Genomic DNA, 25,534 nt, shown 5'->3' with positions numbered 1-25,534 from the left:
ATGCTCTCCATCATTTTGATTTGCTGTCCTCGACGCTGCTTAAAAATCAGCTATACCAAGGAAGTATTACTTAACTGTTTCAATAGCAAGCAATTGGTAATCTTTGCTCTGAAAAGTTTTCAAGCCAAAACCATATCCACTGCACTGCAGAGTGGAGTTCTGTAGCACCAACAGACCCTTGTCCAATAAAAGCCATAACCTAAGGTCAAAAAAAGTCATTGAGATCTAATATAGTTTTCAAAGCAATAGTTGAATTATAGCCATATCTCCATTATTTGTATAGAAATCATGCCACTTTGTGGATTATTTACCACAGGGTGTCTATGTGTGTGTGTGTGTATCTTAAACATTGGCCAAATCTTGTACACACCTCAGATCTGAGGTATTTATTATTGTTTAGCTTTATCACTTACCTGATCTATATTGAGTTCTAATTTTATTTTGACACAAAATACAAAAATCTTCAATGATGCTATGAGAGTTTATATTATCTTAGTATATTTCAAGTATGTATACGAACTAAATAAGGTATTTTAAATTAGATTTAGTAAATTATTTCTAAATCTCCTACAACTTAAGAGTTGACTATATTTTTTCTTTTTTAATTGACGTATGATTGACATGTAACATTGTATTAGTTTCAGGTATATAAAATAATGATTCAATATTTGTTTATATTGTGGAATGATCACCACATAAGTCTACTTAACATCTGTCACCATACACAGTTTTCTTGTGATGAGGATTTTTAAGATCCACTCTCCTAGCGCCTTTCAAATACATAATACAGTATTATTACCTATAGTCACCATGCCATGAATTGCAGCCCTATGGCTTGTTTATTTTATAACTGTAAGTCTGTACCCTTTGACCCCCTTCACCCATTTTGCCCACCCTCCACCCTTGCCTCTGACAACTACCAATCTGTTCTTTATATCTTTGAGCTTGGTTTTTTGTTTTTTCATGTGTATTCTTGTTTCTTTGTTTTAAATTCAACACAGAAGTGAGATCACAGGGTACTGAAATCTTGCCATTTGCGACAACACGGATGGCTCTTGAGAGCATTATGCTAAGTAAAATGAGTCAGACAGAGAAAGAAAATGATCTCACTTACATGTGGAACCTAAAAAAAAAATCCAAAAACAGTATATATCACAATATTACAAATATAAAATCATTATGTTGTCTACCTGAAACAACATGTCAAATATACCTCAATTTTTAAAAATGTCCTCAAGACATTTCAAGTAAGTATCTAAATAAGATATTTCAAAACAATATTTAGTAAATTATTTCCAAATCTCCAACTTAATCTGTTCTTAAGAGTTGACTGTATTTTAACATCCCAAGAACAGAAAATACTGTGAGTTCCTATTAAATATTTCTTATAAAATGGTATTTAACATTATTTCCAAGGAAATATTCCATTTTCTATGGACCAACTCTCTAGGAAATTGAAACTGTTCCCAAATGCTTATGTTCCAAATCTCCCATGTACTTTAAAAATCAGTTTAAGTCCTGCTATTTGTATATTATTTCAAGCAAATCTATACCTAGGAAAATAGTATAATTCAAAAACTTAACCCACAGAACACACACACAAAGATACATATATACAAATATAGCCAATGTGTTAGTCTAGTGTTCTATTATAAGGGACATCCCAAAATTATTACACTTCAAAACAAATTCTTAAATTATATGCACAAGTTTTAAAGTATATTTAAAGTATACTTATTCATATGAGATGTCTTCTTGGTAAGATAATGCGATGGTTTACTGAGCAAAACATGAGATGAGTAATTTAGAAAACTTTATTACCAAAGAAATCAGTTCTACTTTTACTTCGACAATTTAGTAAAAATAATGTATTAAAAAACAAAAAGAATGAACCATTGCCAATGGTTACAGGATTATCAGCATATTTCCATAATAAAAACAAGTATAGTTGTTACCTGTTGCGTATACTTCTGTATTTCATCCAGTACAAATTCTACTTCTTTCGAGGTTGTTAATGAAGCAAGATTTCCACTAAGATTATAGCAATAAAGTTTTGCATTGTCATAGTTTTCTCTACTGGAATTAATTCTAAGACAAGCATCCCCAATATGATTCCATCCTTCTCCACAAAGATGAGCTAATCAAAAAAAAAATTATATCTTATTTTTAGATTACCAAAAAGCATGTGTATTTTTCAATTATTTCAGCATTCTAAATACAACTTCGGTATTTGTTTAAATAATTTTAACAATAAAAATTTAAATATATCACTATAACATATCAAACTAAATTTGTCTAATAGTTTGATGAAGAATAAGAAGATCCTAATTTTTTCTTTAATTCTTAAACATAAGAGAAGCTACGGCTCTATAACATCTGTTAAAATGTGTTGACTGTTAGGTTTTCTGTGTAAACCTAGTGTACTGGCATATGGTTTCTCAGCAAGTAAATTTACTACTGCACTTATGTCCCAAAGTGCAATTTATATAATACAAGATCACTTTAATAGAAAAATAACCAGCACATAACAAAAGCAATTTCAAAGTTATCCTACAAGTGTAGCTAATTGTCCTCTAAATCTAATTTCCATAGCCCAGGTGTACGATTTTGATATAAGCTGGGTTCTTTGATTCTTTAATTATAACTGTGGGGCGAGAAGTCTCATCTCATTTATGTATAGTAAAGAAGCTATAAGCTTTGCTTTCTAGTATTTATTTTTACACAGTCATTCAGGTCTTTCGAAAGTTTAAACATACCATTCAGTAACAGTGGTTTATCCTTAGGGTCCAAACTGCACTTAAAACAGTGCCTATTTTCTAAAACATGGATTTATAAATACAATATAAAGTTATGCTCTAATGTGCATTAATTAACGTTGCAGTGTTTTATTAACACACCGACCTATGAAGTTTCACTACATTTTAGTTTCCACATCACAAAATATATCAGTGCCTCTTGCCCTTTCAGCCTTGGATGCATAATACAATCTTTATGGAATTATTATAAAGCAGCAATTCTCAAATATTCTGGTCTCAAGACCCCTCTAACTCTTAAAAATTATTGAGAACTCCACATATTTTTTCCCTTATGCATTTTATATCTATTGGGTTTGATCATATTAAAAATAAAAACTGATCTTTTAAAAATATACTTATCCATTTAAAATTATAATTTAAATTTTTATTACAAACACACTTCTCCAGTTTCTGGGATGTCTTGTCCCTTTATGCTATTATAGGCTTGAAGAAGATGTACCATCAAATTTTCTCATTAGGAGCAGTTCAAATCAGGTCCCTGGCATCAAAAAATTGATATGGGTTGATAAATGAATAGGGCATGGATAGGCAAAGAGATCAGGAATAAAGCAGAGGAAAATGTGCATCACAGAATCTAGGGTGAGGGTATTGGGTATCCTCTCTACAATTTTTTCAGTTTTTCTATATGTTTGAACTTTTTTATAATAAAATGTTGGGGAAAAATATAACAACTTAAAATAAATAGCGTTTTTAATTTTTTAATTATAGTCTCCAAAAACCAAAATAGTGAAAAGTGTGGCATTGTTCTATAAATATTTTTGCAAATCTCTTTAGTATTGGTTTAATATAACTGTATTCTCGTATCTGCATCTACATTCAATCTATTGGAATCACATATTATGTAGCCTTTGGAAAACTATTTACATAGCAAACCTATAACAGAATGAGAATCACAAAAGCAAATAATATCTTAGTATTACAGGGTACTCTGGTTCTTTAATAACTGCTGTCCTGTTAAACTAGGTAATGAGAATAACACACGGTGCTTGGAACAAAGTAACCCCTCAATAAACTGGAGTCACTTAATAAGACTTTCAAACACGTCTGTTTTCATTTTCGGGCTACACATATAGCAATCTTCCTTGTCTTCTGAAATCTAAAGTACCAAATCACTTTAAGGAAAGAGTGCAAAAGTTTTGGTTAAATTTCGGCTGTTTCTTTCCTTACTAAATCAAGGAAGGATTTACGTTAGTTTTGCCTGTCTCTTTTTTTTATAAGATCAAAAATACCTGGTTGATAAATCATACAAATGCAAACAATGCATGGGCCTTTGAGGCTAAACTAAATTATAGCACTGACCCAAATGTTTTGATGTTTTAGGCTTCCGTAGTATTGAGCATTAACTCAGCTTTAGAGTTAAAAGGATAGCAGTTAATTTTTTCAATAAGTTTAGTTAGACAAATTCAAATTGCCAATTTTATATGAGATCAATGGGAAAAATGCAATTCACAAATTTTCATGGAAAAGTGCAACTACTATACAGACTGGGCCCTCCATTTAGAGCATTCACTTCCTTGAGACAAGCTGAATGGAAACCAAACTATATATATACCAAGCTGGGTCTTAGTAAATATGAACACAGGACAAGGTAAGTTAGTACATAATAAAATATTTTATTCTATTTATTATTCTCCAAAATAATAGCCTGGTCAAGTAGAACCCTTATACCAAACCAAAATATTTTCCCAAGCAATGAATAGATGGGTACTACCAAATAAAACTTCACTATTATTTTTCCAAATTTCCACTGGTAATCTAATTCCCTTCTTATTGAGTAATATTCCTTTAAACATATATATTCCTTCAGTCAAATCTTATTGTAGTCTAGCATTTTCTTTGTCTTTTTAAAGAGACTTTATAAGTATTTTTTCTGATCTACATGTTATTTTTAGATTTTAACACTTAGAAATCATTACTTTCAAGTTTAGTATCATATCACTAATGCTTCTCAAATCCTGCCTACTGCATTAATATTCTCTAATTTACTCAAAGTGAACACACATGCATATATCACTATTTAAAAGCTTCAAAAGTCAGTACATAGAGAAAATTCCAAAACCTCAATGGTACTTTTAAAGGCAATCTAATTTTTATTTTCTTACATGAACTTATATAGGAAAGACTTAAATCCTGTGATGGAATTTTCCAACACTTTCTAGAACTACATAGGTTCAGAAAATTTTTCTATGAAAGAATTTTTTAAAAAAATCATGATATAGAAACAGGCAAAAAAACTGAACAGAAATAGAACTCCCCGTTATTAGTCCCCTCTGCCATTTACAAGTCAGGCACTTTTAAGCAAGTCACATAACCAGTGTGTTTCAGCTTATCTGTAAAATAAGAAAATGGAACTGGTTAAATATCTATACAAGTTTTCAATTTTCTGCTTTTCTCTTTCATATTTGAAAGAAAGAGTACTTAGGGTCCACTAAGAAGAGTGTTAGCTATAAAAATTAAATTGAAATTTCTTTTTAAAATGAGTTTTGGGACTTCCCTGGTGGCACAGTTGTTAAGACCCCACACTTCCAATGCAGGGGGCCCGGGAACTAGATCCCATATGCATGCCACAACTAAGAGTTCACATGCCACAACTAAGGAGCTGGCAAGCCGCAACTAAGGAGTACACATGCTGCAACTAAGGAGCTGGCGAGACACAACTAAGGAGCCTGCCTGCCACAACTAAGACCTGGCACAACCTAATTAATTATTTATTTTTTTAAAAATAAATATAATGAGTTTTGCTCTGGTTTGCAGAACTTAGATTCTCATTAAATCATATAACAATTACTATAAATGTTTCAATTTGTAACAAAAAAGCAGTCAGTAAAAAACAGTTCCTGAAATTTAAAAAATAAAGGGCACTTAAAAAATAAATCCAATATGCTAAAATGTTAACATTGCTAGATCTGGATACTAGTCTGAATACTTTTTATTTTCTATGTTTTTAAGACATAATTTTTTAATTGAACAGTATTCTGATCAAGTCAATAGCATAATAAATACAAGAAACCTTGAACATTTTAAAAGAATTAGAAATGAACAAACTTTTCTTGTAGAAACACTGCTATCATTACTCCAATATTATTGTTTATTTGCTACTGATTTAATTTTAGAAAATGGAATGTTCTTACTAAATGTTCTTTACTATAATGGCATTCGTCTGTGGACTATAAAACTCATTTACCAAATTGAAATCTTTACCTGGTAAAGCCTGGCACTCTTGTTGTCTCTGATCCCACTGACAATTCAAGTTTAGTGAACAGCTTTTACAACTGGTAAGTTTGTTACAAATCTGCTCATTTCTCACATGACATTTGGTATAGTTTTTCACAGACTAGAAAATTAAAAGATAAAGCATGTTATTTTTCACCTTTGTACAGCAATGACTCTTAAACTTCAGTGTACATATAAGTCACCTGGTGAGCTTTACAACACAGATTTCTAACACCAAATCCAGTTGTACTGAATCAGAATTTCTCTGACTCATTTCTTTATTTAAACAAAGTTCTTCGAATTAGAATGTGTGCTTACTGGAAAAACGTGCAAATTACACAATTTGAAACAGAAACCATGTAATGAAAACCTATTCTATTGAATCTGATAACAGGTTTCCAATCAATAAATAAAGCCAATGCACAAAGTCAATTCTCTCAATGATCACATGAAAGAATTCTAGTCATAATAAAACTATCATACAGACCCTTGGGAATGAAGTAGAAATGATGAGTAGAAAAACTTAAAGAGATGTTTTATCAAAATCCAATAAAATCTAAAAAGATAAATTATTTTCTCAATAACTCAAACTAATTTTACTTCCACAGACATTAAATAATGGTTTTGGTTAATTGATGTTTCTCCTGTATGTATCTGTCACATTTCCATAATGGAGGTTGAAAAGAATCTGCAAAAGTTACATTTTGATCAGTCCTATTATACAACTATCATATTTCAACTAATTCCAGCTCTAAGAGGTTAAAGGTTAAAAAAGAAAAAAAAGGCAACATAGAAACTTTGGTGTCAGTTCCTTGCATATATCAAGTTTCAATATTTCACATAATACTTTTAGCATCTATGATAATGAAAATCAGATTCTATAATTTTGGGCTCAACTCTTCCTGTTACTCTTTTTTGAGAAAAAAAACAAAAAGGAAAAAACACATGCTGCACCCTGAGGCCCCTTTTATTTCAGTAGGCAGACATACTTACCTCAGGCTTTCTCATGTAAGGGTGTTAAATAGTTCTTTTCAACCAAAAAACTTAACAGTTAAAATCTGCTTATAACTCGCCCATATATAAAAATGGTTGAAGCAATTTTTATCCTCTTAAATATATACTTTAAAATGTCACCCATCAAATATTTATTTATAAACTACTATACTTTCCAACATAAAATACATTGCAGTCACCTCCATTTCAAAGATGTTAATTTCTTTAGAGCAAACTGCATATACTATAAGGTCACAGATTAAAAGTACATAGATAGGGGCTTCCCTGGTGGCGCAGTGATTGAGAGTCTGCCTGCCAATGCAGGGGACATGGGTTCGTGCCCCGGTCTGGGAAGATCCCACATGCCACGGAGCAGCTGGGCCCGTGAGCCATGGCCGCTGAGGTTGCGCGTCCAGAGCCTGTGCTCCGCAACTGGAGAGGCCACAACAGTGAGAGGCCCACGTACCGCAAAAAAAAAAAAAAAAAAAAAGGAAAAAAGTACATAGATACTAATGTTTATCTTACTCATCCTAAAATAATCGCAGAAGAAATATTTTTTTAAAACCCAAATTACATTGCAACTCTTATTCAACCATCACATTTTCATTAAGAACATATAAATTTTCTTAATGTTGTTTTTCTGATTCATAGCTTTTTGTTCTCATATAGTATATAAATCTTAGTATTATTCTATACAATTATTATAGTTCCAAACATCTGTTAACTAACTAAAAATAAATTTACTTGAATCATCTGATAAATAAAATAACCTAAAAAAAGACAAGAGAATGGCTAAACAACATGTTAGAATAAGAGAAAGAATAACAGCTTAATGCCAATCTTTAGAATAACAATGGTAACATCAGAGTCACCATCCAAATAACTCAACTGCTCTTCATTAAGAACGGTATAATTGGGACTTCCCTGGCGGCGTGGTGGTTAAGAATCCGCCTACCAATGCAGGGGACACAGGTTCAAGCCCTGGTCCAGGAAGATCCCACATGCCACAGAGCAACTAAGCCTGTGCACCACAACTACCGAGCCTGCGCTCTTAGCCCATGAGCCACAACTAATAAGCCTGCATGCCACAACTACTGAAGCCCGTGCACCCAGAGCCCGTGCTCTGCAACAAGAGAAGCCACTGCAATGAGAAGCACACGCAGTGCAACAAAGAGTAGCCGCTGCTCGCCGCAACTAGAGAAAGCCTGCGCACAGCAATGAAGACCCAGTGCAGCCAAAAATAAATTTATTTTTAAAAAAAAAGAACAGTATAATCATTTATTGATACTGAAACAGTACAAAAGATACTGAAACAGTACAATAGATGAAATTATATTTCAGTCACACACAGGGCCAATTTATTCAATGATGGAAGAAAGCTGACTGTTACTTTGAAACATGGCGGGCATTTTTTGGCCTAATGAACCAGATGCACATTAGTAAACAGACTGTGAAGCATAACCATTACTCTACTCATCTTCATCCTACTATATTTAGATGTAAATTTAAAATGAAAATCTGTAAGAAGTAAGGTTATTGGAGCTATTAGAGCACAAAATATGCAACTTGCAGTAACTATGACTAAATAATGAAACAGAATCTCAGTGGACATCATTTACACTAAAATCTCATAGACCTTTCTGTATCCATTAGCATTTGGTTTAGCTTAATCATCAGACATTCTGATAAAACCGTCCAAAGGACACATTACTTCCAAGTCTAAATTACAAGTGAGTACCATCTGCTCACTTATACTATCTCACCCAGTACCTTCCTTGTTAACACATCATTATCAAAAATAACTCTAAAGCAAAAGGCCACTTTTAAAAATGAACACTTGATAACAATTTGCATAATACAATTATTGAGATATGTGTATTTTCATATAGTGTAAATGTCTAAACACAAATTAACTCAGTTACCGAACAAATTTTTAAGTAAAATCTGCTTGCAATTTTTATCTCATAACGTTCTCCATTTTAGTCCCTTATTCCTATATTTTATTTTACTTAGCTCCTACTTCCACATTATTCACTAATGTAACTCCCATTAGATGAATATTATGCAAGTATAAAAAATAATTCAAATTTTCAAAGTAAGTCATGTCATATTATTATCTATTATCTATTATCATTACAGCAATTCATATTACTGAAAAGTACACACCAATACAGTATGTATGAAAACAAAAGGGTTCAATCTGATTAGTCAATAATTCAATATCTTCCTTCATTTTAAGTTTTAAATATTATTTTAGAATAGAATCATACAACTAACTATTTTGAAATATGACTGGTTACTAAAGAAAAATTTTAGATGATAAAATAAAAACTTTTTACTTAGTTTTCATCCCTTTTCTTTACCTTTTACTTCTGCCTGGTATCTTGAAAAACAAGTGGATAGTTTTCTTGATTAATAAAAATTCAGAAAAAGAAAAAATAATATGTATTTAGTTGAAAATCTGTCTGCACACTATTTAGTTATTTAAGCTATACTCCAATAAGAGAATCTTTAACCCTACTAAACATAATTGTTAATACTTAAAAATTTTTTCCTTCAACTTGTTGACATCCTCTAAAAAATATGGCACATTTTGATGCAACCCATTAAAAGCTTAATTTTTGCTGCTCTTAATCCATTTTAATCTATCATCAATACTAATTTTATAATTTTTTCAATACTCTTATCTACAATAGGGTTCTCAACCTTATCACTAGTGAAATTTTGAGCCAGATAATTATTTTTTGTGGGAGGGTTGTTCATTCATTGTAGGATGTTTAGCAGCATCCCTGGCTTTCTCCATAGTAGATGCCAGTAGCAGCCCCACAGTTGTGACAACCCAAAAAATACGCATTGCCAAATGTCCCTCCAGGGGACAATATTGCCTCAGAGAACCAAAGATCTAAAGAGAGATAAAAGGAAAACTACCACTGTCAATACTTCAGATTAAACTTGCACACAAAGTGTATAAACAAAACCTAAACCACACCACTATTAATGCATGTCTGACAAGAATCTCATGGAAATGACTTATATAAATATAATCCTTATATAATCCTATTTTCATCAGCACAGAAGACAATGTTTATAGCTACAGTCTTTTCTTAAAAACAATTTTTGAAAGGATTTTCCCAACCTTATTTATGAAAAGAAGTAAAAGTTTCCAGATTCAAAATGGAATCTAGACTGACAAATAGGCGCAAGGAACTACAGGCTGAATTTACAACAAACCAGGAAGTAGGTGATTTCCTACATACTTTCTAAATGTCTTTTTTTTTTTTTTGAAGTATAGTTGGTTTACCATATTGAATTAGCTTCAGGTGTGCAACATAGTGATTCAACATTCTTAAAGATTATATACTCCATTTAACATTCTTACAAAACAATGGCTATAACTCCCTGTGCTGGACAATATATCCTTGTTGCTTATCAATTTTATACATAGTAGTTTGTATCTCTTAATCTCATACCCCTATTTCGCCCTTCCCCCTTCCCTAGTCTAAATATCTTGATAAGGAAAGTGCTATTTTGTACAGTGGTACTAAATGGTAAGCTAACGATTATAAAGTAGCATGTTAGCTACAACATCATTTACCCGTAAATACTAACCATACTGCAGTTACTGTTTGATGAAATGCATTTCTTGTCATCGCACCACTGGCACCCATTTGTATTGGCAGTACAGCTGGCACAATCTGCGTATCTGTAACATCTGTCATCAGAAGCAGCTGTGATACAAATGAGAGAACATATCAGGATGAAAAAGAAAATGTCACACGTCTTAATTCACATATTTTTAACATCTGTTAAGAATCACTAAGACATTTTTAAACCATAAATATAACCATCAATATCAAAATTAATTCTTCAATATGAACTCAATTTTGTAATTTAATTAAAGGGATTTAGATACCTCTTAGACTCATCTTTATTCAGTCTACCAGGATCCTACAGCCATTTAAAATTTACACATTAAAATAAATAAATTAATTAATTAATTAAAATTTACACATTATGGAGGGAGAAAAAGACTTAGAGGTATTTTACTAAACAAAATGTACTACTATATATCTAAAAGAAAACATTATAACAAATACTCATTGCTTATTATTCTTCATAAGGATATTTAGACATGACTTATTATAGATTAGCAAAACTTGACTTGTTAATTGTAGCACCAAAAATGTATAAGAGCCCCACTCATTTAAAGAAAATTGAACAATTTTTATCCAAATCATTCCTCATAAATAAATATTTACTAGTAATTATTCATAAGTTTGATTTATTTATTCAATATTTTATAAGAAATATTAAATTATAACAAAACTCATGAAAATTTTTAACTTTATGGTCTGCCTTGGCAATAATTCAGAAAGAAGAAAACTACCAAATGCAGAATAAATTACTTCATTTTTTTTCTTTGAAGCATACAGTATATCTTAGACAGGGTGTATTTGAAAGCATTTTTTACTTACATATGAAAATAATTCATATATATGGCCATGTTACATATACAAATTGATAAATATTACATACAGAATTCAAAAAAGAAAACTAAAAATAGCTAATAAAGATATTAAATTACTAATCACTGCTAAATTCAAACATTAGAATTCCTAATTAGAGGATTATGAGTTTTTAATTTCTGAAAGCTACTAAGGTAATTCTTACAAGCAGAATGCATTTCCATTTCTAGCCAAATAAAGAAGCTTTGTTCCAAATATAAGAAAGAAAAAAAATTTTTACCTGTTTTCAGAGGGCACTTAGCTCTAAGAATATTATTAGTATTCCCAGACTCCCAAGATTCACAGTGATTTTTATTCCAAATACATTTTATCCCTGGACCAGCATTTTTACAAAGTTCTTCATCTCTGAAAGCCTTGCAATTTGGAGGCTTGTATACAAGTATATCATTAAGGAGTACACTAGAAAATCCTCCAAATATATACATGGACCTATTAAAGACAAAATAAGAATCTTAAAGGAACAATATTAAGAAAAGTGTCTAATGTGTTAGTTTTAAAAATAAATTTAAATACACATTTTACATTATCTTATCTAGTTAGGAAACAATTTTTTAGAAATATATAGTAGCTGTATATACTATAATAAGATATACTTTAGATAATAAGATACACTTTAGAATTGCTATATAGAATTATAATTTTTGAATACAAAGAATTTAGAAATTAGATATAGAGTTCTTCATATAGTGTTTTACTATCCTCTTGTAAAATAAAAAGACCAAGAGTAAAATTATCAAAAAGATTTTCAAAGTTTCAATTTGAAAAGCCCAGATGATTACTGAATTAACACTACCAATGCCAAAAAATTTGACATGCCCTCAAAACAGCCTAATTTTTGTTTCTAAAAATATTATTAACACAATAAAGGGAAAAGATCAGAAAATCCTTCAAGAATATCTTTTATTATTTAAAAAAAGTAAAATAAAAATCAACCAAATGCAGTTTTCAACAGAGAAGCCTAGAGGTTTTATGTTTACACTCTGAATTTCATTTTATTTCAGTTTCAAAAGCTAACTGATATCAGTTACACAGCTTCATTGTGATTAAGTTCTGACTACTTTTAGTATTATATTGGAGAATTTTTTACATAATTGGAATAAGGTAGTAATAAAATGAACTTATGAAAAATGTCATCATGAATTACAAATTTTAAGCTAAGGAATGATCTAGCATATTGTTTACTGTCACAAGTCCACATTAATGAACTTTTGCTATAGAAATAGCAAAATCATAATAACTTAAAGGATGAAGGTAACTTAATGATCATCCAGTACAAATTCCCACTGGATAGAACAGTCTTAAAGGCCAGAGAGGTTAAGAGATTTGTCAAAAGTCACACATTCAGTTATGACAGAACCAAAATGAGAATCTAATTCTTCTCACTTCCCTTGCTCTCCTCAGAAGAAATATGTGGCTAGCCTTTCTATCACTTCAGGCTGATCTTTTATAAGGAAGTCATTAATGATCTCTGGAAAAAGGAAAGAAGGCAGGATGACTTTTTAAAAGAGTATCTGAAGTTCTATCTCAGCACCTTTCCTTTGATACTCCCCTGCCCCTTAAATAAATTTAAACAAAAAAGAAATGAAGGATATGGTTAATGAAGCAAAATTCATTCCGCGGTATTTCAGGGATATATAAAATCCAATCCATTAAGTACAAACAATAATTTTTTTAAAGAATAACAAAATATATGGGTAGTATGACTGATAAATGTGCTTCTTTTACCCATTAATGACAACTGCAGAGTGTCCAAATCTGTTGACATCTCTATGAAGGTTTGGTTTCGGTAATATTTTCCATTCATCACAAGCTAGGAAAATGAAAACAGCAAAACAAAAAGTGAAAAAAAAAACTATTTAAGACAAATACTATAAAATAATCATTGGCCAAATAAAGATACAATACTTAAAATTAGGAAGCCTTGGGCTTCCCTGGTGGCGCAGTGGTTGAGAGTCTGCCTGCCAATGCAGGGGACATGGGTTCAAGCCCTGGTCTGGGAAGATCCCACGTGCCACGGAGCAGCTGGGCCCGTGAGCTACAAATACTGAGCTCTGCGCGTATGGAGCCTGTGCTCTGCAGCAAGAGAGGCCGCGACAGTGAGAGGGCCGCGCACCGCGATGAAGAGTGGCCCCCGCTTGCCACAACTAGAGAAAGCCCTCGCACAGAAACGAAGACCCAACACAGCCAAAAATAAATAAATGAATAAATAAATTTAAAAAAAAAAAAAAAAAAATTAGGAAGCCTTTCATTAATTTTCCATGACCTACAATTTAGTATCATTACTCAACTAGCATTATTCCTTAGATAAAAATAACTTCTGCCTAAAATTCTCAGAAATAATTTTACATGTATGAGAATAAAGGAAATCAAAGGAAAAAAATTAGATGAACTTTACATTGGAGGGTAATTTCAATGACATATTTTATTAAATAAACCAAGAATCATATAGTAAAATTCATGAATGTCAATTCTGGGCAAACCCATCAGAAAGTTAAATCACTAAATCAAATTTTACATGCATGCATGCAAAATTAAACGGAATATATAATACTCAATGAGAGAATGCCTAAAAATGGAATCATCAAAATAAAATATTTAAATCAGTTTAATGATTCGATATTTCAAAGGAATAGTTTTCATTTTATGTAAAGGAGAAGAGCCTTAGTTGCAAAAAACAGAAAAAAGTGGAAAAAAGAAACCTAAATAATTCATGAGCTACATAAAGACTATGGAAAGAAAAATGATTAAAGAAAACTGTTTATCATTTAAATATAGCCTCAGAATTGACACATATATTAATAGAGATTTTGAAATGTCAAATAATTCAGTATTCAGTGACTAGAAACATTCTCAGGACAGTGTTTTAGATTTTATCCTCTTAGACATGGCATATCTAAAAGCAGGCCTTGGTATTTAATACAAGTACATAGATGTAACAAGGTTTAAAACAAATTTATTTCATTTTTTGGTAACTTAGAAGCCCTTCTGAAACAAGAAAATAATCTCAAATACAATTAATTGTAACGAATTACTTGTTTTCTTATATAAGCAATCATGCCTATTACACTAGAAATGAAATAACAAATTTGGCTTTAATTCAATATTATTACTAGTAAAGATCAAAGGAATCACAAAAACGAAAACCATAGTTTAGAACATTAAACTGGAAGACTGAGAGCAATAAAATATATCTTGAATTATATCTCCCACTCTCTCAGTGTATTCTGAGGTTCACAAATCTGCCCCAAAAGGGGTATTCCTTAGTTGATATAATCTCTCTCTACAGTTCACAAAGTACATGAACCTATTAACTACTCTCAAAAGAGAGAGTACAAAAGCACAGAAGCCTAACTTTACTAAACCCAGTGTTTTCCCAATGTTTTATCCATAGAAGCACTTTTCACATAACACCTATTAACATTCCCAGGAGCCAAGGCTCTGAAGATCACATTTTGAGAACTACTATTATAAAGGCTTACACATAACATTCATAGTCTACCAGTTTTATGCATTAGAGTTCACTTAAGAAATGTACATTTCTTAGGTGTACATTTATATGCATGCAGTAATATAAAACTTCCAAAGTGCTTTCATCTATATAACTTAAAATAGTCTGTATAAGAATCCAGTGAGATTGATTGAGCAGGTATCACCATATGCCAGAAATGAAAAAGGAGACCTAGGAGAAGTTAAGCAATGTCCTTAAGGCCCATTAGATTACCTTTGTTTTTCTATAAATTATGTTTATGAATGCCTGATGTTATAAAAGTATATTGAATGGATTCTGAAAGATAATTCCCATTTGGAGAGAAGGGGTGACCTGTAAAAGGTACAGACTTTGACAAAGAAAGAGATGAAAATGTTAGAGACAGATAATGAGTTAAGGCAGACAGATTTTAATCATTCCACCAAAACCCAACACACACACACACACACACACACACACCCCACATGGCCACTGATTCATAAATTGTGTGTTGAATACAGTATTCCAGCAACAGAATTAGAAACCTGAATGTGCGTCAAAGAAATGAAACAGAAAAGAGTCAGATCAAAGAGTAGGACTTCCAGAAATTAGGACTTCCAGAAACCAGTTTATTATAAAAATCTCCAAAGAAAAATCATCTTCAAGGTCATCTTTGGGACATCTGGAATCCAGAAAAGAAAATGACCCAACAATCTGAGCCTATCTAGGACTAAAGAATAAGTAATTCGGCCAGCGTCCAAAACAAATCAGCAGAAGGAGGGAAGAAAAGCAGATTTCCAAAATGAGAACCAGGGAAAATGCTCAGAAAACCCATCTAATAAGTGAATCAGGAAAAAGAGCTGAGAGAATAAAGGCCAGCATTTACTAAAAATTAGGACTTTTGAAGATTTCTTGTAACTCTATGCTCTCTTTAGGGAAAAAGAAAATTTTGAAGTACACAGAATAGTCTAAAGAATGGTATTATATACACCTATATACCACTACCCAGATCTGTCAAACCCAATATTTTACCACGTTTACTGTAGATTTGCTAAAGAAAAAAAATATTACAGATATGATTGAGGCTCCCTGTGTACTCCCTCTCAAATTCAACTGCTTTATGTCTTCTGTCTTTGGACACAACCACTATCCTATATTGTTTTATCAATGTTCCCATACCTATGATCTATATAGAGTATTTTTGTAGTTAATAAAACAATACAAATGGTATCAAACTATGGATTCTTCTCCACCTTGCTTATTTTGTTCAACCTATTGAGTTTTTTTTTTTTTGGTTTTTTAACCATTTTTAAGTGAACAGTTCAGTGACATTAAGTACGTTCGCATTGTTGTGCACCATCATCACCATCCATCTCCAGGGCTTCCTTCATCTTGCAAAACTAAAACTCTGTACCCATTAAATAATAACCACCCTCTCCCCAGCCCATGGTAACCACTACTCTACTTTTTTGTCTATAAATTTGACTATTCTAAGCACCTCAAATGAATGAATTCATACAGTATTTGTCCTTTTGTGACTGGCTTATTTCCCTAAGCATGTATTCAAAGTTCATCTGTGCTGTAGCATGTGTCAGAATTTCCTTCCTTTTTAAACCCTGAATAATTTCCATTGTATGTATGTACGACACTTTCTTTATCCACTCATCCATATATGGATATGTAGGTTGTTTCCAGATTTTGGCTACTGTGAATAATGCTGCTAGGAACATGGGTGTACAGATATCTGTTCCTGCCCCTGATTTCAATTCTCTTGTGTGTATACCCAGAAGCAGAACTGCTGGATCATATGGTAATTATGTTTAACTTTTTGAGGAACCTCTATACTCTGTCCTATAGTGGCCACACCATTTTACATTCCCCCTAGCAGTGCACAAGGGTTCCAATTTCTCCACATCCTGGTCAACATTTGTTGTTTTCTATTTCTTGATAATGGCCATCCTAATGGGTGTGAGTGGTATCTCACTGTGGTTTTGATTTGCAATTCCCTAATGATGAGTGATGTTGGGCGTCTTTTTATGTCCTTATTGGGATATTTGTATATCTTCTTTGGAGAACTCTATCTTCATCAAAAAGCCTGTACATTAACTTGGTCAAATTTATTGTTTTCCGCCATAATTCAAAAAGAGACATGTACCACAATGTTCACTGCAGCACTATTTACAATAGCCTGGACGTGGAACCAAGCTAAATGCCTGACAGATGAATGGATAAAGAAGATGTGGCACATATATACAATGGAATATTACTCAGCCATAAAAAGAAATGAAATTGAGTTATTTGTAGTGAGGTGGATGAACCTAGAGTCTGTCACACAGAGTGAAGTAAGTCAGAAAGAGAAAAGCAAATACCATATACAAACGCATATATACAGAATCTAAAAAAAAAAAAAAATGGTACTGATGAACCTAGTTGCAGGTTAGGAATAAAGAGGTAGACATAGAAAATGGACTTGAGGACATGGGGTGGAAGGGCAAAGCTGGGACAAAGTGAGAGCAGCATCTACATACATACACTACCCAAATAGTTGGCTGCTGGGAAGAAGCAGCAGAGCACAGGGATATCGGCTCAGTGCTTTGCGATGTCCTAGAGGGATGGGATAGGGAGGGTGGGAGGGAGGCTCAAGAGGGACAAGATATGGGGACATGTGTATGCACATGGCTGATTCGCTGTGTTGTGCAACAGAAACTAACACAGTATTGTGAAGCAATTAGACTCCAATAAAGAGCTATTTTTAAAAATGTATTGTTTTCCTTGTGATTTGTGCTTTTTATTCTTAACTCAAGATTGTAAAGATAATCTCTAACTTTCTTCAAAGTTATGTACAGTTTGGCTCTTACTATTCTGATCTTCAATCAAGTTGGAAGTTATTTTTGTATTTGCTGCACGGATCTAACTTAATTTTCCCCATATACAATATTTCCCAGATATTTCTCAGTATATTTCCATATACCAATTGCCCAGAACCATTTTTTGAGCATTTATCCCTGATCCACTAATTTGTGTCTCATTTGACTTCTGTACTGCTGTGGTTTGTTTTTATTCCACTTGTTTTTAACTAAAGATATATATGTGCAAAGTTTAAAAGCAAATAATCCCACAAGGTTCATCACAGAAAAGCCTCCTCCTCCCTATCTATGGGCTATGGAAGCCCGAAATTGAAAAGCACATAGTTGCTTCTAATAGTTAAAAAACATTTTTAATTACTATTATAATATTATATAAAATTAACTGAAGAATTCATCAAACATTTTATAGTCTTTTTAAATGGGTAAAGATTCCTAAAGTGGCGGCCATGACCTTTACCTAATAAAAATAACATACTAATTGCTTATCAGTGCTATATAATATTTAACTCTCAAAACAACTCTGAGGAGTAAATATTTTTGTCACCATGTTTTAAATAAGGAAAACAGTCTTTAGAAGTTAGGTAACTTCCTTAAAGTCATTAAATAGTAAAGTTAAATCAAAACCAGATCTCCTTAACTTCTTTACGTTATACTGCCTCACCACACCATCAAAATATCCTTTTTGAGATAAACATTAACTTCTTGAAAATAAAAACACAATAATACAGTTTTTTTAAAAAGTACACAAGTCCCTGCAGAAGAAAAGCATTACGGTACAGTAATAAAAAAAAATTACACATAAGAGCAATTAACTCAGACAAATAATAAATAATACAACCCAATTCTACTTCAAGAAGTTCTTTGCCTTTTAATATATGTGGTTGCAGGAGGTGAAGGCTTTATTACTATCTCCAGGACATAACCTTCAATTATACTAAACGTTCAAAAATAATTACACACAATATTTGTGGTAGACTTTGGTGCTGCTCAACAAATATTCCAGTTGTCGTCCTTAAGGCCTAGGCAAAATGATACTCCCACACCCCTTAGAAGTTGGATGTGACAATATGACTTGTTTTAGTCAAGGAAATGCAAGCTAAAGTGATAACTGCATTTCTGGATGGAACCATTTAATTACCAATGAAAGAAAATGCAATTTAGCCTTGGTCCCTAACTAATAACAGTAAGCAAATATGCCCTCCCCACCAACACTAGACATGTATCACAGGTGAAAAATAACCTTTTATTGGTGTTAAGTATAAGACCCTGACACATGGGATGGGAACATCGGAGCTGATGCCCTGAAAATCTCCCCCAACTTTGCATTTCTAAATTTTCCTGAATCTTCTGAGACTGCAGAAGTGGTCTACCCTACTCTACTGAGAGACAGTACTCTACCCTTGCTCTGAACCCAGTGCAGCAGCTTCCCTCCAGTAACACCTGTACCCTAGTTCAGAACCTGCTCACACCTTCCCTATTGGCCATTGGGTCTATAACTTGGCTCAGCATAACTCAGCCTGTTACATTCTGGGACTGCTAAGAAAAGAAACGGACTACGTCTCAAAGGATCTGTACGACCTAGATAGCAAATACTGGCAGAAGTTGGGGGGAATACACATGGTTCTGGATTCTGAAGGGAGTTTGACCAAAAGCATCAGAACCTTACATTGGATTAGGAAAAAATTATTTATTTATTTAAAAGCACTCTGCAAGGGCTTCCCTGGTGGTGCAGTGGTTGAGGGTCCGCCTGCCGATGCAGGGGACACGGGTTCGTGCCCCGGTCCGGGAAGATCCCACATGCCGTGGAGCGGCTGGGCCCGTGAGCCATGGCCGCTGAGCCTGCGCGTCCGGAGCCTGTGCTCCACAACAGTGAGAGGCCTGTGTACCGCAAAAAAAAAAAAAAAAAAAAAACACTCTCCAAGATGCAGGATTTAGGATTTATCCCCTTATAAGAACCCTGGGAGATGGTGTGAATTCACTGTTAAGATGACTCCTATACACAGCAAAGGAAACCATCAACAAAATGAAAAAGTAACCTACTACTGAATGGGAGAAAATATTTGTAAATCATATATCTGATATGGGGTTAATATCCAAAATATATAAAGAAATCACACAACTCAATAGCCAAAATACCCAAACAACATGATTAAAAAAACAGGTAGAGAAATTGAAGAGATATTTTTCCAAAGAAGACACACAAATGGGCAACATGTACATGAAAAGGTACTCAGCATCCCTAATCATCAGGGAAATGCAAATCAAAACCACAATGAGACATCACCTTACACCTCACAGAATGGATATCACCAAAAAGGCCAGAGATGGCAAGTGTTAGCGAAGACGTGGAGAAAAGGGAACCCGGGTGCACTGTCAGTGGGAATGTAAATTGGTAAAGCGACTATGGAAAACAATATGGAAGTTCCTCAAAAAACTAAAAATCGAACTGCTATATGATCCACCAATCCCACTTCTGGGTATATACCCAAAGAAAATGTAAACAGGATATCAAAGAGATATCTGCACTCCCATGTTCATTGCAGCATTATTCACAATAGCCAAGAGACAGAAACAGCCTAAGTGTCCGGCAATAGATGAATGGATAAAGATGTGGTATATATATACAATGGAATATTATTCAGTCATTTGAAAGAAAGAAATCCTGCTGTTCGTGACAACATGTATGGAGCTTGAGGGTATTATGCTAAAAGAAATAAGCCAGACAGAAAAAGACAAATAATAAATGGTATCACTTACATGTGAAATCTTAAAAAAAAAACAAAGTCAAACTCATAGAAACACAGAGTAGAAAAGTGGTTTCCAGGTATGGGGGAAATAGGGAGAGGTTGAGGAAAGGGTACAAGCTTCCAGCTATAAGATGAATAAGGTCTGAGGATCTAATGTATACTTGGTGACAACAGTTGCTAACCCAATATTGTACACCTGAAACTTGCTGAGTAGAACGTGTTTTCACCAAAAAGAAAAAAGATAAATATATGAGGCGATGATGGATGCGCTAATTAACTAGATGTGGGGGGATCCTTTCACAATGTATATTTATATCAAATCATCAGAATGTACACTTTAAATATCTTACAATTTTATCAATTACACCTCAGTAAAGCTGGGGGGAAAAAGATGACTCCTAGAAACATGGAAAAATACAGTCTAAATGCCAGAATTGTCATAGCAAACACTAAAAGTAGGGGTTAAAAGTCTAGGAAAGTGGTCCTGTCACTGTTGGAAAAAGCAGCATGTGCAATATATAGAAAGCCCCTGTGAAATAATCCCAGTGCAGACCCTACACACCTGCCACAGGCCACGCCATATGCAGGCGAGATTTTTATACCTCTAGTCTTGTCATGTTATTGAGCCCTGGCAGAGATGGAGTGCTTCACAGGTATTATCAAGGGACCACGTGGTCAGAGTTTTCTATCATGATATACTGTATAACATCAGAAAACCCACCAGGTCATTCTACCTACGGCAGGGCCAGAACGTATGTCATTTACTGAAGCCATGAAGAATGTGATGGTGAGAGGGATACTGGCATCACTGAGAAAGCGGTGGCTTTCCTTCATAGACCAAAGCTGATGGTATGAAAAACTGTAACAGAACTGTGCTCAGTGATGGAGACAATAGGAAAATAGAGGCCAGCTGGTGACACTTAACCATCAGAATCCAATCCAAGTAGAGAGCCATTACTGTAATAAGCAGCAAGATCTAAGCGTCAGCAAGAGGACTGACCTACTGAGAATTATAGAGACATCTAATAGAACACAGCATCCCTAGAAGCAAAACAGATGGGCAGCCAACAAGGGTACTACCTAACTTATGTCATCAGAGGAAATCAAGGATAAACGATCAGAAAGCTGATGGCAGATGCTACAATAAAAAGTCATAATTCATTGCTCAATTTCTGGATGTGAGCCACTTTTTAAATCCAGAGCTGATACATTTAAAAGTCTGGGACCCAGGAGGAAGGACCCTGTAATACCACAGCAAGTATACATGGTAATAGCGTCCCTAGTTCTTCCTCAAAGGTACCAATGGTCATTTCATTGTGTAACCCCAGCCTAGAGAAAAAAGCAACCACAAACATTGCAAGTACTGCTGGACACAAGGTCTGAGTTGACACTGACACATCATGGCCTCTCTTTATAGCAGGGATAATACGGGAATGATGAAATTAATGGCATCCTGGCCAAGGTTCTTCTCAAAATGAGCCAGTGGGTCTGCAGACCTATGCAGTGGTCATGTCCTAAGTCCCTAGATTAATAATTGGAATAGACATTCTTGGCAAATGGAACCACCCCAACGTTGGGTCCTTGCCTGTTACAGTGGAAAAGATCAAGCTGAAGCCTCTGGAACTGTTACCCGCTGGATAATATAATAAGTTTTAAAATAATGTTGCATTTCAGAGGGAGTGAATGGCATAAATTAGTATTATCCTAAAGAATGCTGGATAATGGACCCCCTCAAATTGTTTAAATTACCAATCTGGCCCCTGTAAACTAAACAAGACCTGGAAGATGACAATAGCTCACCACTGTGATTCAAGTTAGTAGCCCAAACTGCAGGCAGCATGCAAGATGTGTATCTTTGTTAGAGCAGATTAACATGGTCACTGATTTGGCAAATGTGTTCTTTGCTAACCCTACCAGAAGAGAGGACCAAAAGCAGTATGTATTCATATGGAATAGAATAGTATACATTCACAATTTTGCCTTGGGATTATGTTAACTTCTGTCAGGACACATTTGGCCCAATTGGACATCTTGCAGAACATTTCATTTTTCCACTACATTAATGGTATCATTCTAATAGTGCCAGGTGAACAATAACAGTTAATGCATTGGAGGCCTTGTTAAGACATATATGCTTCAAAGGGTGGAAGATAAAACCCACGAAGATTCAGAGACCTTTCGTGTAGTAAGCTATTTAGGGGCCTAGAGGTCAAGAGCATTCTGAGACAGCTCATCTGAACTGAAACACCAACTATTACATCTTTCAACTCCCATTGCAAGGAAGAAAGCGAACATCTGATAGGTCTTTTGGGGTTCTGAAGGCTGTATATTCCATTCCTGGGAATACTGTTCAAGCCCATATACTGGAAAATATCAAAGGCTGCCGGCTCTGAGTACATGCCAGGGCAGAAAATAGCTCCGCTATAGGTCCAGGACACACTGCAGACAGCCCTGCAACTAGGGCCACGTGACCCAGTAGATACTATAGTTATTGGAGGAGTCACTGTTAGAAAAAGAAGCATGTGGAATATGCAGACCCAACACACATATCAAAGGCCATGCCATCCGCAGTTGCAAATTTTATACCTCTATTCCCACCACACTACTGAACCTTGGCAGAGATGGAGTGCTGGACATGGGTTATTAGGTGACCATGTGTTCAGAGTTTTCTGTCATGAGCTGTCTCTGTCATCAATAATCACGAGAACATGAAATGGAAGCTGCACCCACGATGACGCACGAGCAAGAGCACAGTGCACAAGCAACCTGCAGGAGCTGGTAGCTCAGACCTAGTGTCATCTACCACTGCTGCCCCCGCACCCATCCCGCATCTTCCAGCTATGGCCGTATGAGGAATCCTTTATGCCCAGGTAACAAGAAGAGGAAAATGAAAATACGTAAGCTTCGTACGTGGCCACAATTCAAAAATGGTTATCACTTACAAGACAGCTTCACTCACGGGTGGCCTGGAAGAACAGCAAAAAAGGAGAAAGCCTCCCGATTGGGCAGGCCTTTGAGAAGTGTGCCTCATGTACATTGTGTGGAAAGAGAAATGGCCCAGGAGCAGTAGTTAATGACCTAGCTGGCTGATCAGGAGCCTAGAAGCAGAAATATTGAAGATCAGAGACAAGGAGGTCCTAGAGTAGAGACATGTGGATGAATATATCTGAATGAGCATGAAATGTGAAGATCTTTGTGATACAAGTTAAAGGCCATCAGAGAGCATCCAACATAGAAGAGACGTTAAACAACCAGTAAACAACTGACTGAGAAAGCTAATGTCAGTCTCTATCGTAGGACACCTCGGTGCCAACAAAATGAGCACATGAACTAAGTAGCCATATGGCAGAGATGGAGGCCATCCAGGAATGCAATAACATGGGCTCCTTCTGAAAAAAGCTGATGGAGTTACTCTTCCACTAAATGTCCAACCCGACAGCAAGATATCAATCCTGATCCCCTGATAAGGCCATTCCCCAAGAACACTAACTGGACATTTGGTGGCAAGCTGACTACATTGGGCCCCTTCCACTCTGGATGGGCCAACATTTCATTACGACAAGAATACATATTTTGAGGATGCCTTTGCTTTTTCTGCCCACAGGGTCTTAACCAGCACAACTATCTTAGAAATTATGAAATGTTTGATCAACCAGCATGGGATCCCATGTAATCAGGAGACACACTTCACAGAAAAGGAGGTACAGAAATGGGCCTATGACCATGAAATCCACTGGATCCCAAACCACACAACCTGACAGAGATTTTGACAGGCACAACTGAAGCACCAGGATGCGGGATACACCTGAACTAAAGACCTTCAAATAGTGCTGTGTCCCCAATAGGAAGAATATATAGGTCCAAAAACCCAGGAGTAAAAGCCACTTCTTGTGGCCTCATATTCAGTTACACAACTGGGAAATTTGTGCTCCGCATCCTGCAATTCTGGGTTCTGCAGGATTAGAGGTCCTGTTCCCCAAAGGGAAAAATATTCTGGCAGAAGAAGTAGCAATTAACCATGTAACTGGAAGCTACAGCTGCCACTTGGGTACTTCAGCCTCCTTGTGTCAAGGGACCAGCAAGCAGGCAAAGAAGGAGTAGCATCTTGGCAGGGGTAATTGGCCCCGACCATCAAAGGGAAGGGCTCCTGTTACAAATAAGGGCAGAGGGATATATTTGGTACACAGATGATCCATTTAGTGTTTCTTGGTATCCCTTTGCCAAGTGTGATGGTAAATGGGCAAGTATAATAACCCAGACTAGAAGGTATATGATGATCAGGAGCTCAAATACCTAAGGGGGAGGGAGTGGGTCATGCTACCAGGTAAAACACAGAGACCAGAAGAAGTGCTAGCTGAGGGTAAGGGACATGAAAAAATAATGGATGAGGGACATGGTGAATACCAGTTGCAGCCCTGAGACCAGCTACAAAAGCCAGAGCAATAATCTAGGCTCCCACCAGGCAGAAAGGCCCACTGGAATTCTGGAGGAGCTGTTTAACAAATATACTTGAAGAAGCGGGCTGAGTGACCCAAAGAATGAATTGTGATGAACATGGAAAGGTGCTGACTAAACACACCTTCAGGGAAGGACTTATCAGTGGACATCATTCAGCTGCCAGCCCCTGCAGAGACTGCCTTAGCTACAGAGAGCTTCCGCACCCAAGGTCCTGGGAGTGACCCTCGTACAATGACCGACCAAGACCTGTTTTATCCTAAAGAGCAACAACTCTGAGGGGCATTTCAACTCCAGAGTTGTCCTGGAGTTGGCTGAGGATGTTAAGTCTGCTTGACTTTTACTTTTTGCCCAATCCTGCTTCTTCCCCTCCCTTTTACAGGTGTTCAATCCAAGGACCTAATAAGTACCCTGAACACTAAACTCTGTCTCAGAGTTTGCTTTTCAGAGA

At 35.0% G+C, this 25,534-nt stretch overlaps 1 protein-coding gene across 1 annotated transcript in view; it reads right to left on the bottom strand.

Annotated features, from left to right (window-relative positions):
• Positions 1-25,534, bottom strand: part of ATRNL1 (attractin like 1) — a 702,872-nt gene that overhangs the window by 556,880 nt on the left and 120,458 nt on the right. Inside the window, exons 11-15 of the mRNA XM_032609094.1 lie at positions 13,274-13,358; positions 11,769-11,977; positions 10,632-10,750; positions 6,018-6,150; positions 1,956-2,137 (exon numbers count right to left, since the gene is read on the bottom strand). Coding sequence (XP_032464985.1) covers positions 1,956-2,137; positions 6,018-6,150; positions 10,632-10,750; positions 11,769-11,977; positions 13,274-13,358 — 728 coding nt within the window. The remainder of the gene's footprint in view (positions 1-1,955; positions 2,138-6,017; positions 6,151-10,631; positions 10,751-11,768; positions 11,978-13,273; positions 13,359-25,534) is intronic.

This window comes from Phocoena sinus, chromosome 16 (assembly GCF_008692025.1).
Source record: "Phocoena sinus isolate mPhoSin1 chromosome 16, mPhoSin1.pri, whole genome shotgun sequence".
In the NCBI taxonomy this organism is placed as follows: domain Eukaryota; kingdom Metazoa; phylum Chordata; class Mammalia; order Artiodactyla; family Phocoenidae; genus Phocoena; species Phocoena sinus.
This window is presented reverse-complemented; position numbering and strand designations above follow the sequence as displayed.